Source organism: Mastacembelus armatus, chromosome 3, assembly GCF_900324485.2.
Source record: "Mastacembelus armatus chromosome 3, fMasArm1.2, whole genome shotgun sequence".
Classification (NCBI taxonomy): domain Eukaryota; kingdom Metazoa; phylum Chordata; class Actinopteri; order Synbranchiformes; family Mastacembelidae; genus Mastacembelus; species Mastacembelus armatus.
This window is the reverse complement of record NC_046635.1, coordinates 1,250,001-1,266,280: the sequence shown is the minus strand read 5'-3', so window position 1 is coordinate 1,266,280 and position 16,280 is coordinate 1,250,001. Positions and strand designations below refer to the sequence as shown.

The following is a 16,280-nucleotide window of genomic DNA, read 5'->3' as shown; positions in this document are numbered from 1 at the left end:
AAAAATGTCACATATCTTTTATTACAGAAAGAATCTTAACATTGGGATACTGAAATCAAGTGTGTAACTCCTGTGTCCTACGTGTTGAGAATACATGAACAGTCAGTAAAGAGAAGCCGAATGCTGTACCACTGCTACGACAGACGTTACTGCAGACTGTAAGTCTGCTTCCTGTCTCGAAGGTCAAATGTGACCAACAGCGAGCGAGGATCCTTCTTGTTCTTACGCACGGTGATCTTCCCTTGGAGCTCCTCCCCTAACAAACACAGCAGATAAATACAAATTAATGTCTGCAAATACGAATGATTACGACAGAGATAAGTGTTGTGATCTGTCTTGACAGGTCCCACTACACCAACATTTCCAACAAAGCTGTTTATTGTCATGAAAAGACTAAAACCAACAATGTTTTGGTTAATGTGTCAGTACTTCTCTGGCCTATGTGTGGCCCTCTCCTCTCTAAGCCCATGATGTCCTACTGAAATGATTAAAAAAAACAAACAAACACTAAATTTCTAAAGCTGTGGTTTTTGCAAACATATCTGAAGCAAAAGGTTTGTTGGGGACTACTTTGAGCTGCGGATTAATACACATTTAGTATAGAAGTGAAGGCAGCAGGAGTGTGTGCTGGCTTTACTCATAGTGCGCCACAGTGCCGAGCACGTCGCCCAAATAAAAACCATGTGATTCACCAATGTTACAGTTAAACGTATGTTTTGATTCCTGTTTCTTTGGAGACCAATTACAAATGAATTTACTCGTTGTACACTGAAAAAAGTGAGGCAACGATTTAAATCAGTTGTGTTGATGTAACTTAACTCGATTAGAAAAAACTGTATTTGACATAATTAAGTTTGTGGTTGGATTTTGTTTCTCTCCACCTTAGAGACAGCTGCACTAAATAAATGTAGTAACTAATTTGATTGTTCCCTGACGACCATCCACAGGATTTGATGAGAATATCTTCTACGATTTTTATATCACGTTTCAAAAAACCTCAAAAGGCAGAAAACCTCATTGAGTCAGACGCTGATTATTATCGTGTCCGTGACAACAGAGAAATGACTAACGGCTCATAAAGAGAAAACCTTCCTGATGCCCTGCAGCAGTACAGTAGTGCTGAGCTCAGCCATCTGCACCACGAGTGGAGTCACACTTATAGAAATGATGATGTGAGTAAAGGCAATGTGGTTTTAATGTATGTTAATAAGCAAGGCAGTGTGAGTGTGTATGTGAATGAATGCGGACCTGCTGAAACCTCCAGATGGTGGCGAGAAGGAAGCACGTTTACAGTACGACGCACGAGCGATCGCAAGCCTGGGAGAAGACACTGATGATTATGATGCATAATCACGCTGATTAACTTCATGTTTGACTGCTGGAGGTAAATGAATGTTTACCCAAACGGCAAACAAGCCTCCTCTCCCCACCCGCCCGCCCACGCCACCTCCTCTCCGGGTGAGGTTACAGGAGGACGGGGAGAGAAATCGCTGACTGTGGCAATTTCGTCAGCAAAGCGTCCGCCATTGCTGCTGTCACGTCTCACTCGTTACCATGCCAACGCGCTGTCACGCTGGCGCCACGCTCTGGGTCTGTCACTCCACTGCAGAGGGGGCAGAGGGCCGCAGCGTTTACACCGTGGGTGCTGTTCCAACAACAACACTGTGGCGTTACTAACAAACTAATGAACGGCTAATTTTTTAAAGGAACAGCAGCACATCTCAGATCTGGGTGCTGAATGTCAATAAAGCAGGTTTGTGCTAGACTCCCCCCAACAGCTTTGAAACATGAAAAACATGCACAACAAACAGCCAAAGGAACACACATCAGCATTCATTCATTTCATTCAATCTCTATACTGGTTAGTCCAAATTAGGGGCTGCAGCCAGTCAGATTTCCTTTCCTGTTAAATATTCTGATTTAAATGGAGTCTGTAGATTAGCAGCCATAGTTGCTATACACTGGAACAGTTAAGAGGTACCTGCTCAGGCTCGGATCCTGTTCAAGGAATTAGCGACTCCACAACATAACTAGGAGTCAAACCACTTAATGCATCGTGAATAACTGGAAACATAATGGAAGGTGTTAAAAAGGGGCTAATGTGAGCTCTCTTTCAAATACTAGTCCTCAAGATCAATAAAAGAAAGTGTCCATCCATCCACTCTCTGCTGCTTTATTTGGGGCCAGGTCACAGGGGCAGGGGTCTAAGTGGAGATGCCCAGACTTCCTTTTCCCTGGTCACTTCATCCAGCTCTTCGGGGGGGACACCGAGGTGTTCCCAGGCAAGCCGAGAGACATAGCCCCTCAAGTGCGTCCTGGGTCTTCCCTGGGGTCTCCTCCCGGTGGGACATGCCTGAAACTCCTCCCCAGGGAGGCGTCCAGGGGGCATCCGGTACAGATGCCTGAGCCACCTCAGCTGGTTCCTCTCAATGTGGAGGAGCAGCAGCTCTACTCCAAGCTCCTCACCCTGTCTCTAAGGGAGCACCTGGGCATCCTGCGAAGGAAGCTCATTTCAGCCGCTTGTATCCGAGATCTTGTCCTTCCAGTCCTGACCCAGAGCTCATGACCACAGGTGAGAGTAGGAACGTAGATTGACCAGTAAATCGAGAGCTTCGCCTTTCGACTCAGCTCCTTCTCCAGCACAAAAGACCAGTACATCGACCGCATTGCTGCTGCCGCTGCACCGATCCATCTGTCAATCTCCCGTTCCATTCTTCCCTCACTCGTGAACAAGACCCTGAGATACTTAAACTGCTCCACCTGAGGCAGGATCTCTCCTCTGACAGAAGAAAGTAATAGCTGTTTTTTTGAAAATAAGGTCTTTACACTGAGGCCTGACAAGTAGCTGTTACTGTAGCCAGCAGATAAAAAACACAGCAAGACTGGAAAAAGATAGAACCAGAAATAAAACACCAAAAGATGCTGTTCTACCCCCCCACTCTATCATCAACTTAACGAACTGGGTCAGCAGCTGACACCATGGATGCAAGCAGCTCAACTGTAACGGAAAAGGTCACTAACGCACATGCCTGGTTTGTGTTTTCTGTGTGGATAACCACTAATGACATAAAGGATGATATGTGGATCTGACTTATATGTTTCTGACACGTAACTCATCTCACTCCCTCCAGATTAAACTTCATGCAGATCTTCAAAAAGTATCATCCAAATGTGGTTTGATAGCATGCGATGGCTGCTTTTCACTCTGAACGAGTCCTGCTCAGTTTGACAGATTCAGAAAACGCTCCTGCTGCACTACAACAGGAAGTTGACACACACCAACTGCTGGGTGTGTGTCACGGTGGCGAATACACCAGAAAACACCCGAACAGCTGGAGCAGAGCAGGTAAATTATGCAGTAAACACTCCCGCAGAACTACAGACTGATGAGAGGCCAGACACTGCCAACTACCTCGTATCTCTATGTGTAACCATGCACACAAATATCAGATAGTTATTCTAGCAGTGTACCATTTATGTTCACTGCAAGGTCCATAAATACAGGGATTCCCAGATACAACGCACAAATCAACAAAAAAATCTTTGCTTTCATTTATGTGGCAGGAAATGCGACAAGGGGCGTCAATTCTGCGATGTGGTAAGGGCAGCAGAGCTTGGTGCTCGTGAGAGGTGGCAAAGCAGATAAAGGTCAAAAGAATAATTGTCTGACCTTTGTTAACCTTGTGTTAAAGCAAAACAGAACTGGAACCAAAGACGTCTGCCCTGAAAATCAGTTTGCAGCCAGTTGTCCAAATAATCCTTAATATTTCACAGTACAGTAGTGAAACAAATGCAGATCGTGTGTCTGTTCAGTCATGAGATACAGTCGGAACAAACTCCCCATGGAGGAAGGCGTTGGTGCCTTCAGTAAACTGTCCACTGAGATGCTGGGAGAAAGAGTTAACCATGTGTGGAAATGAGTCGGGGAGTGGAGCCAGGCTTTTACCGCTATGTCATACATCAACATGCCAGTGTCATTGAGCTCACAGAAGCAGCCTCTTTCAGCCCAACACAGCCTTTATCCATGAAATTACACTAGAAATACACGGCTCGCATAAGTGATTCATTTAAACTGCTGTCATTTACATTTGAACCACTTAGCCCAAACTATGCAGTGTGTCCTGGAGTACACTGAGCTCGAGTACAATACCAAGGCTCATCCTTTTCACATTTTAAAGCTTTCACAGACATCTCCAGGTTTTCTACAAGAGATGGGTCAGAACTGGTTTCTGTCTGGATCTTACACCTTTGTGAAAAGTCAAGTCCTTCCTCTGTACAGTACAGATGCTGTTGGCTGTGAGCTCAACACCTTTTCATTCATGGGTTTCCTCATGCAATTTAACATGTGATCATGTATTTTCAAAAGTTACCTGCTCTTCCTGACAGAAAATTCAGCATTTCAGCTGAGCAAGAAGATTTCAGGATATACAGTGGGTACGGAAAGTATTCAGACCCCTTTAAATTTTTCACTCTTTGTGTCATTGGAGCCATTTGCCAAAATCAAAAAAGTTCATTTTATTTCTCATTAATGTACACTCAGCACCCCATCTTGACAGAAAAAAACAGAAATGTAGAAATTTTTGCAAATTTATTAAAAAAGAAAAACTGAAATATCACATGGTCATAAGTATTCAGACCCTTTGCAGTGACACTCATATTTAACTCACATGCTGTCCATTTCTTCTGATCCTCCTTGAGATGGTTCTGCTCCTTCATTGGAGTCCAGCTGTGTTTAATTAAACTGATTGGACTTGATTAGGAAAGGCACACACCTGTCTATATAAGACCTTATAGCTCACAGTGCATGTCAGAGCAAATGAGAATCATGAGGTCGAAGGAACTGCCCAAGGAGCTCAGAGACAGAATTGTGGCAAGGCACAGATCTGGCCAAGGTTACAAAAGAATTTCTGCAGCACTCAAGGTTCCTAAGAGCACAGTGGCCTCCATAATCCTCAAATGGAAAAAGTTTGGGACGACCAGAACTCTTCCTAGACCTGGCTGTCCAGCCAAACTGAGCAGTCGTGGGAGGAGAGCCTTGGTGAGAGAGGTAAAGAAGAACCCAAAGATCACTGTGGCTGAGCTCCAGAGATGCAGTAGGGAGATGGGAGAAAGTTCCACAAAGTCAACTATCACTGCAGCCCTCCACCAGTCAGGCTTTATGGCAGAGTGGCCTGACAGAAGCATCTCCTCAGTGCAAGACACATGAAAGCCCGCACAGAGTTTGCCAAAAAACACATGAAGGACTCCCAGACTATGACAAATAAGATTCTCTGGTCTGATGAGCCCAAGATTGAACTTTTTGGCATTAATTCTAAGCGGTATGTGTGGAGAAAACCAGGCACTGCTCATCACCTGCCCAATACAATCCCTACAGTGAAACATGGTGGTGGGAGCATCATGTTGTGGGGGTGTTTTTCAGCTGCAGGGACAGGACGACTGGTTGCAATTGAAGGAAAGATGAATGGGGCCAAGTACAGAGATATCCTGGAAGAAAACGTCTTCCAGAGTGCTCAGGACCTCAGACTGGGCCGAAGGTTCACCTTTCAACAGGACAATGATCCTAAGCACACAGCTAAAATAACAAAGGAGTGGCTTCGGAACAACTCTGTGACCGTTCTTGACTGGTCCAGCCAGAGCCCTGACCTAAACCCAATTGAGCATCTCTGGAGAGACCTGAAAATGGCTGTCCACCAACGTTCACCATCCAACCTGACAGAACTGGAGAGGATCTGCAAGGAAGAATGGCAGAGGATCCCCAAATCCAGGTGTGAAAAACTTGTTGCATCATTCCCAAGAAGACTCATGGCTGTACTAGCTCAAAAGGGTGCTTCTACTCAATACTGAGCACAGGGTCTGAATACTTATGACCATGTGATATTTCAGTTTTTCTTTTTTAATAAATTTGCAAAAATTTCTACATTTCTGTTTTTTTCTGTCAAGATGGGGTGCTGAGTGTACATTAATGAGAAATAAAATGAACTTTTTTGATTTTGGCAAATGGCTGCAATGACACAAAGAGTGAAAAATTTAAAGGGGTCTGAATACTTTCCGTACCCACTGTATATGCATGTAGTTTAAACTATATGCATTTTTAAGAGAAGTCCCAATATATTGCCATTAAGTTGACCCTCCACTATGACGGCTCTGCTTTTATACATCCTAGCAGTGTGTTCACGTGTTAAGAAGCATATTGGTGGAGGAGAAAAATCCTGGCTTTGGGTGGCAGAAAAAACGTGTCATCAAAATGTCACACTGCTTCTCCCACAAGCCGACTCTCTCCCGTGTTTTACAGATGTTGAGCCAGCACAACCGTGGAAATTTTACTGCTTCCTCTGCCCCCATAATGCAATAATGTCCCTTGCATCCTGAACCTTTATACAGGACTAAATAATCTCACCTTGAACTGGTCGTGTAAACACAGGTATAGACACAAAGTACAATCCCCTCAGGGATTCTCATTGTCCCTTTAAACACCCGAAGTATTTAGATAACACACAGAAATAGACCTGAACATTTGACCCCTTCCCCGTCATTGCAGTGATGCTTGCAGCCACATTTCATCCTAATCTCTTTGATTTTCTCCCTCTTGCACCAGTCTGCCCTGATTGAAACGGTTTTTATTTCTCTGACTTTCCCTGTTCCGTGCAGTGCTAAGAAGCAGAGCTGATGGGCTGTATATCCAAATCATCAGTCTGCCAACACAAAACCAACCAGTGCGTTGAAACACAGCCTTGGAAAAGTTCAAGCTTGGCTCGGCCGCTGGCTGCTCAAGAGCTCAAGGACCTTCAAGATTAAACAAGTGGGGACAGTGAGGTGTTTAAATTGCTCCTGGGCAGGTGAGGGGCGGGGGAGAGGGGAGATTTGGAAGAGGTACAGCACCACTTCAGATGCAGGAGGTGAGTCAGGAAAGTGGGTGGGAGCAAAGACCACCAGACCATCCAATGAAAATCCTGACCAGAATGGGAGTCCACGCTTCAGCCGAGCTGCCCCTCTGTGCAGGTGAGCAGGGCACTACTTCACCTCAAGGCTCATGGGACTTTCTTGCACAAAAATGTGACCTCCTTTCTCAGGTGAAATTGTGAAAAACCCTCTTCTTCCATGTGAGCTACACAAACATACCAGAGCATGACAAATGATTCGCTGTTTAATTTATTACACTGCCAGCCGAGAGGATTTGCAGGGATGTTTTGTTCCAGCCTGCTGCGTAAATTCTCTCTCTTCCGTCGGCACTTCCCACAGAAGCACAGGCTCAGAGTTAATTACTGCTGCACTTGCACAAACACATCAAAAAGGATTTGGTCTCTGTCACAATAAATCACCACAGACAAAGTCAGTATTAAAACAAACCACTGGATGTTTATGCCCAGCCCTCACTACAGCCAATCCATGCTGAAGGTGCTTTTCAGCCAACACCCAAGTGGAAAGGCCTCTGGATATGTGTGTGTGTGTGTGTGTGTGTGTGTGTGTGTGTGTGAGAGAGAGAGAGAGCGAGAGACAGTTCTGGCATCTTCAAGGTGACTTTAGGTTTAGAAGTTTTCTGTTATAACCAGAGGGGAGTTTAGGACAGTGATATGCAAGAACTCTTGAATTTGAGTGTGTATGGGATCAGTGAGTGCGGGTGTGTGTGAGTGTGTGTGTGTGTGTGTGTGTGTGTGTGTGTGTGTGTGTGTGTGTGTTTGTATTGTAAAGTACACCATAGAAGCATAGCAGGCAGCTGTTAAAAACTCCATTTCTGGTTTACGGCCCCTGGAGGTAGCTGGGGACCGTTGGGGAGCTGGGGTAGAGCAATCACATCAATAACCCGCTGCTCACTAACTCACTCTTTCTCCTTTTAACTTTCTCTGCTTATACTGCTTGGTTCACATATACAGCATGAGTCCAGACTTGTTAATGAATGCAATTCAAAGTGCCTTACAAATGACTGGAAAGCTGGTAAGACAGAAAAAAAAAAGTGAATAGTAAACTTTAGAAACAATTGAGACAAATAAGAAATATAAATATCAAATTAAAATAATCACACTCATGATGAAAAATTAGAGGGAATAAAATAAAATATTCAAAAGTTTGAGTTTAAAATTAACAAATTCAGCCAAGATCCTCAGGCAGCTCAGAAAATAAAAGCTAAAAACCGCCTCACCTAAAGTTTTGGTCCAGCTGTCTCGAACAGCAGCAAGCCTGCACAGGTTCATACACAGGAAGAACATCCAGACAGACCAGTAGGCTGGTGCAAGACCATGAGTGGGTTCAAGACTAGAAAAAGACTTTAAAAGCAACATGAAAACATGCAGAGTTGACATGTACGTGTCTTTATAGACTCAAAGTTAGTTTAAGCTCGACTCAGACAGCACGAATATGTTCATCTCTCTCAGTTCATGCTGAAATGTGTCACTATGCCACAGTTACCCCAAAATACCACGTGCTCTACTGACGACTAAATCAGACAAGGCAGAAAGAGAGAGAGAGAAATTTTGTGTATTTCTTAAAATAACAACTTTGTAAAACTTGCCTCAAAGAGTGAAAGAATCTTTATGATGTAAGAACAAGATGAAAGTGTAGCGCCCTAGAGGAAGCCGTGTTTATTACACTGCATAAAAAGCAAACTAATCATTTTGCTATCAGTAATCCCTTTTCACTAACGGGATTCAAAATGCAAAAGTTCTAACGACAGCGCTACAGGAAGGGTTATGGGGCTGTTAAAACCAAAACGTCTTGAGTTACTCATCACCCCAACTATTATTGATAATCACTCTTCTGGGTGCAGTAGCCAGTCTATTGCATTCACCATTCACGCCTTGGGGCGATTCAGTGTTTCCAACCAGCCTAACTTTGGAGCGTGGGCAGACGGAGGAGCATTTGGAGGGAACCCACACAGACACAGAGAGAAGATGCAAACTCTGCCAGCTGGTGGATTTGACCCTGTGACATTTTGGCCTAAAGGTGGCACTAATGTAATGTTCAGAACGGAAAGGGGTTATCACCATTCGAGCATTACTGCACACAGTAAGTGTCATGGCAATCTGGGCTTTAGATTTCAATACTCCCCGTGTTAAACTTTGCCCTGATAGAACAGAAAAGTCCAGTGGGGTCATGACAACAGGAAATTCATTGACCAGAGGAAAATTTTAGCCTGTTGTAGTTAAAGTTTAAATTAGAATTAAATTTAAATGACTTTAATTTAGTTCTTCATTATCAAAAATTCTACTCGTATTTTCTGTATTTTTTTTTCATACAAGTTACCGGTTGTTCATGGATGTGTGTGTATGCATATACATAGACACACAGGTGTAAGCATATATGTTTTAGCATAATGCCATCCTCAGCTCTCACATTCAGGTTCACATCTATGTTTACCGATAGTGTTTGGGCAGCGTAGGAGGTTTTGACATTCTTATCGTACTGAGCGCGGCTAAGGCCTGCTGGACATCAAGTGCCTCCGTCCCTCTGTAGGTCGTTTATTACGGTAGACACTATCTGATAACTGGTAAGCGCGTGGACAGTTTGTACCGAGGCTCATCCATCCTCACATCAGCAGACACGTCTGTGATTTCCCGTTATGATAACACAAACACAGAGCCACAGCGTACAGCAGTAATAAACACAGGATCATTCACATAAACATGACTGGCCAGGGAACATCTAAAAGTAATGATTACACATTTTGGCAGTGATCGGTTCCAGTGACATAAGAGATTTGTCCTTATAACACAGAAAGGTCCTTTATGAGATAATTGCACTAAGTAGACGAAAAAATTCAGAACAATGAAACACCCGAAGCCCTGCACACCCCACTGAGCTCGACAGAATTAAAAAAAAAAATCCCTAGCTACGCTACAGGGGAAAGTTGAGCAATATTCAACTTTATACAAATACGCTCCGACAGTGAAAGTGCCTGCCAGGTGAGAGCCAATCATGATCATCTCGACTCCAGCGGTTTACTGCTCCACCTCACTATGAGGAGCAGTACAGATACACTGAAGGCCTGACGCAGGAGGCCTTTGTATAACTAAAGTGACTAACCAGCAACATAGCGGTAAACACTAAAACACTGTCTAACAGAAGCACATGTAGAGAGTAATGTCATTTACTAGCCAACACCAGCTAGTGGTCACATCAGATAAAGGAAGCCTGTATAGATGGAAAGCCCAAGTGAATTAAAGTGAGCAATGGTGCTTTGTATTTCTAATAATCAATTGAATGAACAATCTATGTGAGAAAGTTTGCAGAATCTTCTTTAAAAAGTTACCGTATTTTCCAGACTATAAGTCACACTTTTTTTTCTTTACTCCTCTGGCTTGTCCTGAGACTTATACAGTGAAGCGACTTTTATGTGCATATTTACAGTAACTTTGTTGAGTGTTGACTAGCGTTAGATGACACTCTTGGCTCAACTGAAGCTAATAACTGTGTACATAAACATAAACAACAATAACTTCTAGTGTAACATAAGTGAAAATGCCGCCCAAAACAAAGAGCTATACTGCAGACTGCAAAGTGCAGGTAAATTTCATAAAGGTTCTGCTGGTTGTTATGTCCGGTCTACGTTCTTCATAGGCTAATTTACACTATAATTAGTATAATTAGTAATGGGACTTATACACCAAAGCGATCTATTGTTTTTGCTAAAAGTGACTGATATTCCAGAAAATACAGCATATAGTCTCAAATGAACCTAAAGTCCAAATTGTGACATATCAACACAAGAATTTTACTCGTGATTTGAAATATTGTACCATAATAGATACGGTGCTATAGCGAGTCATCCTGTTGATGTTTCTACTAACACCTGGATCAATGCAAATCTCTGTTAGTCCAGTGGTTTCAAATCAAATCAAACTTCAATGGTTGATGAAGTTCCTCAAAGCTTAATATTGGCCCCACTGCTGTTTTACTCTGTACATACACAATACAGTATTTTATTTGCTTTAATTCTGATGATACCGTCTCATCTGCTCGAACATATACCAGGTCTTCTCCAGATTACAGGCTGCTTTTGTTGGCCTGAAAACCAGTCTATTTAATTTAAAACCTGTTCTAAAGTCCAAAAGGAGGAAATGTGTGAATTTCACAAGGGCATTGATCAGCAATATTCCCAATCCTATACATGTTCTAGAGAGAGAAGGGATTTATCCGCCAAAGTCCAGAATTATAAATACTTAAAGTCTTTTAGTTAGACAGCAGATTGTCAAAGTAAAACTTATCTTATCAAAAATAAAAGATTCAAATTGATTTCTCATTCTGTCTCGTTTCTCCTTCTAAAGCAGAAAAACCATTATACAGTCAACCTTAGTGTTCTCGTTGGACATAATCTCTATGTTAATGCTTCTATACTAAACCCACTGGACACTATCGACCACAGAGCCATTTTATTATGTTACTGCTGTGTTATTGGACTCTTCACTGTGCGTTAAATGAAGAAGTCCTATGCCATCACCCGTTTCTTTCTTTATAAGACCTTGATATCAAAGCTGCTGAGATAAGCTACACCCTTAGCTGAATTCAAGTTCATCTTAACAACTACGACTTAGTGGTTTACAACACTATGCACCTCAATATGGGAATCACCTGCACACAGCTTCAAGTTAGAGACACCAATTCCCTTAGAGACTTAAATTTTTCATAATGTTTGATTTAGTTAGTTTGCCTGTGTGTGTGTGTGTGTGTGTGTGTGTGTGTGTGTGTGTGTGTGTGTGTGTGTGTGTGTGTGTGTGTGTGATGGCTGCTTTGAGTAACTGTCTTGTTATGATCATGAATATACCTAATCTCACAAAAAGGTCCTGATCACAAGAATATCAATACAGTTTAACCACATTATGTTAATATCAGTTCAATTTATCCATGTGTTATAAAACATATGTTTAATTGGAGGTTTGGTCATGCTGGGAAAAAAAGGGCTTCTGTTAATGGGGCACGCAAAAATTATTTCCAAGAACATCTTCAGAGCTATGCCTCGCAGAAAGCTGCCCCGGTTAATAAATACTTTAATCTGCTGATACAGTGATACTATAAATACTTTGCTAGTCAGTTACAAAGTGCTCCTCTTGTAAACTGTCATTATTCAGAGGCCTGTGACCGGTTATCAGATGAAGTTTTACATGCTATCTCTGATGGTTGAATGTGATTTGTTTGATCCCTCGCTGTCTGTGTGGGTGACAGATAACTGCTGTCAACCAGCCTGACTACATCACCACCACAGACAGATTATCTGCCATAGCTGGCTTTGACACAACACAGAGGTCCGCAAGAGGAACAAAAAGACATATGACACATACCTAAACGAAGCTGAACTTGACAGTACATGTAACCAGGATGGGGCTTGAGAGTTGACACACTTACATACAAATTCGCAGTGTCTGCAAGTGTTTCCTAGGCATGTGTTGGTCTGTGTGGTCACTGACCTGCTTGGACAGAAATGGGTCTTTCTAGTAGGAAAACAGTCTGTTTCCAGTGTGTCTTCGTGGCCTGAGGGCCTGTGGAGAAGATCACCTGGTGCAACAACATGCAACAAAGACAAAAACAACACAAAGAATTACTGGCAATTATCTATAAAGAGAGAATCACCATGTTGTCTTGCAGCATCTTGTAACATCTGGCTAAAGAAATCTGGACACATTGAAATAGGCTCATAAACCTGAACGCATAACAAGTTTCACATCCTCAAAAAACACAAACAAAACTTTACCAATTAACCAGAAGAAGCTAGAAACAATCGTATATTTCATGGTGTCTCTTACAGTCAATCGACTCCATTGTAATTTAAACACACCTGTCCTGTATTCATCAAGCAAACACATTACGCCCAGTTACACTGTTCCAGTTTCAGCTGCCGGTGGAGATGGCAATTAATTGGACCATCCACAGCACACAGTGTGAGCCTCATGTACAATGGGGAGTGAAATCAAAGGCGTGTCTGCGTTGCTCTCAGAGATTGGCATTGGCTGTTCCGACTGGCCGGGTCTGCTGGGTAAGTGCTTATATCAGCAGTCGGCTAGGACGTCCGTCGATTGCCAGTGAACACCTCAGGGAGGAGGAACACGCTAAAGCGTGAACGTAATTGAGTTTCTGTTAAATGGCTTGGCTGTTGCCGCTGCCGCTTACCTTGTTGCTGCAGCCTTTGTCAAAGAAAATGTCAAAGTAGCCGACAATTGCCTGCAATGAAATATGAGGGTCGTGTTAGTGTGTGACAGTACAATAAACTGCTGGATTTGTTTGACTACACTGCAACTCTGACATGCAAAGCAGAGAGAGACGTCTGAGTGTTTTAATGAGCAAAGGAAACTAAATGAGCCTGTGTGTTTGGGAACACGGCAGTAAAAACCAAAGGGTGAACTATTCAAATATTTACAGCTGCCTTTGCAGCCATTTGTCTTTAAGATGTTCCCTTAAAGGACATATAAGAACTTAAGTTATTTTGCTTGCCGTGCTTAATGTCTTATTGGTGTGCATGTGTATATGTGCGGTCTGGAGATCTGTACTGGCCACCCTGTTATAGATAAAGTGGGTATCAATATGAACTACACTCTGTTTTCTTTAACAACTTGGTTTCTCTATTGAGCTGAGTCAACAACACGTCCCATTTCCATGTCCCTCTCACGTCACCTGGGAGTTGTCACTGGACAAAGAAATAAATTATGAGGTACCTGCCAACAATATTGAGGCAATTTTGCTGACAAAAAAAAAAATCCAGCTCGGTGCATGGAAATTAGCAAAGGTGGCTATTTTGGTGGGAGGGCTGCAGCCATGTGAAAACACTCAGCAAAGAGGAGGAGTTGCTTAAGGCAAGGAAAAAAAAAAAAACACTAATGTGGTTTTGGTCCAACTGAATATGAATGGTTGTTTGTCTGACTCATGCCCACCAGGGGAAAGGAAATTAGAGAAATGACAAATCCCTGCTCTCAGGGAATCCATTGTTATGTTGCTAAGCCTTTGTGCAAACCAAAGAAGAATACATTAGCCAATCTGAAGCTTCATTAAGGCCTTTTAGGTCGAGAAATGACAAATTTCTGCATCTTCAAACTGCGTATTTACAGATTCCTTAAAAATATGTTATCTGCTGGTAAAGGTCTGTACCAAACCAATTTACACATTTAAAACAAAGTCCAGGGCCAAAGTGCCTGTAGGTGACTATTGTCAAAATATGTGGAGTAAAATCCACCCCCCAGGTTTATTTTCCTCCCATTTCTCCCCCACTGGAGGAAGAGAGGCGCTCTATCAATCTCAGGAGTGCACTTGTAGTGGCAATGATGCAGAACTAATAGCTTTTAATCCTGACGCAGCTGACAACTTGGAGGCCAGCTCACTGAGACAAAGAAGAGCCAAATCAATGGCAAGGGAGGAAGAGGGGAAGGCAGAAGGACACGAGAGAAGGAAAGAGCTGGATGAAGACAAGAAAACAGACAGAAGAAAGGCATAGCTAAATCTGAAAGGGAGAGGAAGAGTTGCTGTAACAAAATGCAAAAGCTGGGTCCACAGAGGAGTTTAGTTTATTTTAATCCATTTTTTAAAATTAGTGTCACCTGCAAACCACGTCAGCATCTGGTCCCAGCGTCTGTAAGTGCTTCAAATGTATTTAAACAATTTTTGCAAGTAAAACAGACTAAGAGATTTTATTTTTCACAATGCATCTATGTAGAGCACACACACACACACACAACGGCTTGATAATTATGATTCAATCTGAAGCTGTGTTCAACAAACTTTCTGCTTAGAGGCTTCAATCAACCTTGATCAAGTCAGACAGGAAGGGACAGCGCTGCTCGCTCACAACTGAACCTCCAGAAAAGAACCCAAAGTGAATAAGAGAGAGTGTCGATGAACTGCAATTATAGCATTTAATGAATGCTACAGAGGTGCTCAGTGCTGAGGTAATTAGGAAATTAGCTATAATTACTCATCGGGTAGAGCGGATTCACCTCACTCAGCCGGAGAGGCAGAGATCATCCCGCCTCGCTGACGACAATGCCTCGTAAGCGTGATTGATTGGCACCTCTTGTGTTGTGCAACTTTCACACCACAGTGCGATGGGCAATTACAGATTTAGGCCACAGACTGAGACTTGTCAATACAAAACCAATGAAGAAGCTCGACATCTCACTGCATCATTAAAATCATATTGAAACAAACAAAAAAATAATAATATGAATAATGTAACGGCCTTATACACAGAACACAAAAGAAGTGAAAGAGTCCAGCTGAGCAATAAAGACCTGGAAGACTCACATCTGATATGGACTGTAACAGGCCTATCACACTGGAGAGGCCTTCTAACCCTTAATCTGGGCTCAGGGAAGACAATTCATCAAAGTCTTGGTGCCTTTGAAAGGACTTAATGATAGCTTTTATGACCCCCAATAAAATGGGACAGCCAGATTCAAACTAACTCCAGATGGGGACTGAACTGTTACTCTACACTGAAGTGGGTTTTAAAAAAGTTTGTATGGCGCCTTCTCTCAAATACAGATTGATGAAATGCAATAATTGCTGTAGGGTCAAAGGTTAAAGATCCATAAAGCAGAATTATTTGTTTTTGGCCACCGGGATGGAGGAAAATGTCAAACATGGCTAAGATGTTAGCAAAGGTTTTCTCGTTTACACACCAAGCACAGACGGATCGACATTAGCTTTGATTCAGATTTGTGCTTCTGTTGATGTGTCAGTTTAAGTCCAGTAATTTAACTTGTTTGGTCTCCATCAATACTGTGAGAAACACAGAGGTCTTAGCCTGCTACATGCTCAGTGTTCATCATTAGCTGTTTTCTACCAACGTCTAACCAAAACAATGAGCTAAAACAGGAATTAAAAAAAAGAGAGGCAGAAGCCCAGAGACACAAACACTCAAAACAGGACAAATCAAAATGAGTGCTTTTCATTTTCATCAGCGTTTAGCCTTGGGCCCCAGCTCTGTCTGCGATAAGTGATGACAGTGGGCTTCATGACGGCCCACTGAGGAGGCGCCACAAAACTGCATTCTCCAGGAAGAGCAGCGGGGGGAAATTAATAATTATCATCATGGATAACACCAACAGGGAGCAATTCATCACTGCTCCCCTTTCACCCAGCTGTGTGTCAGCAAGCCGCATGGCCTGGCCAGATACTATTATACGATGGTGGGGTGGCGGACTGGAGGGGGGAGGGGTTTAAATGGAGGGAATGGGCGCTGAGGCTAAAGGAGGGGGTGGAGGAGGAGTGGGAGAAGCGAGGGCTAATGCTCTTTTGATGGGGTTTATCCAGGCGTAGAGGCTTCAAGCACGACCACCTCAAGGTGGGTTGGTGTGAATTCCCTC

At 42.9% G+C, this 16,280-nt stretch overlaps 1 protein-coding gene across 2 annotated transcripts in view; it reads right to left on the bottom strand.

Moving 5' to 3' along the window:
* prmt3 (protein arginine methyltransferase 3) overlaps positions 1-16,280 on the bottom strand; it is a 49,517-nt gene continuing 33,237 nt past the window's right edge. For both annotated transcript variants that reach the window (XM_026320295.2, XM_026320296.2), the window contains exons 14-16: positions 13,096-13,146; positions 12,396-12,483; positions 1-256 (exon numbers count right to left, since the gene is read on the bottom strand). In XM_026320295.2, coding sequence (XP_026176080.1) covers positions 147-256; positions 12,396-12,483; positions 13,096-13,146 — 249 coding nt within the window. In that variant the 3' untranslated portion in view covers positions 1-146. The remainder of the gene's footprint in view (positions 257-12,395; positions 12,484-13,095; positions 13,147-16,280) is intronic.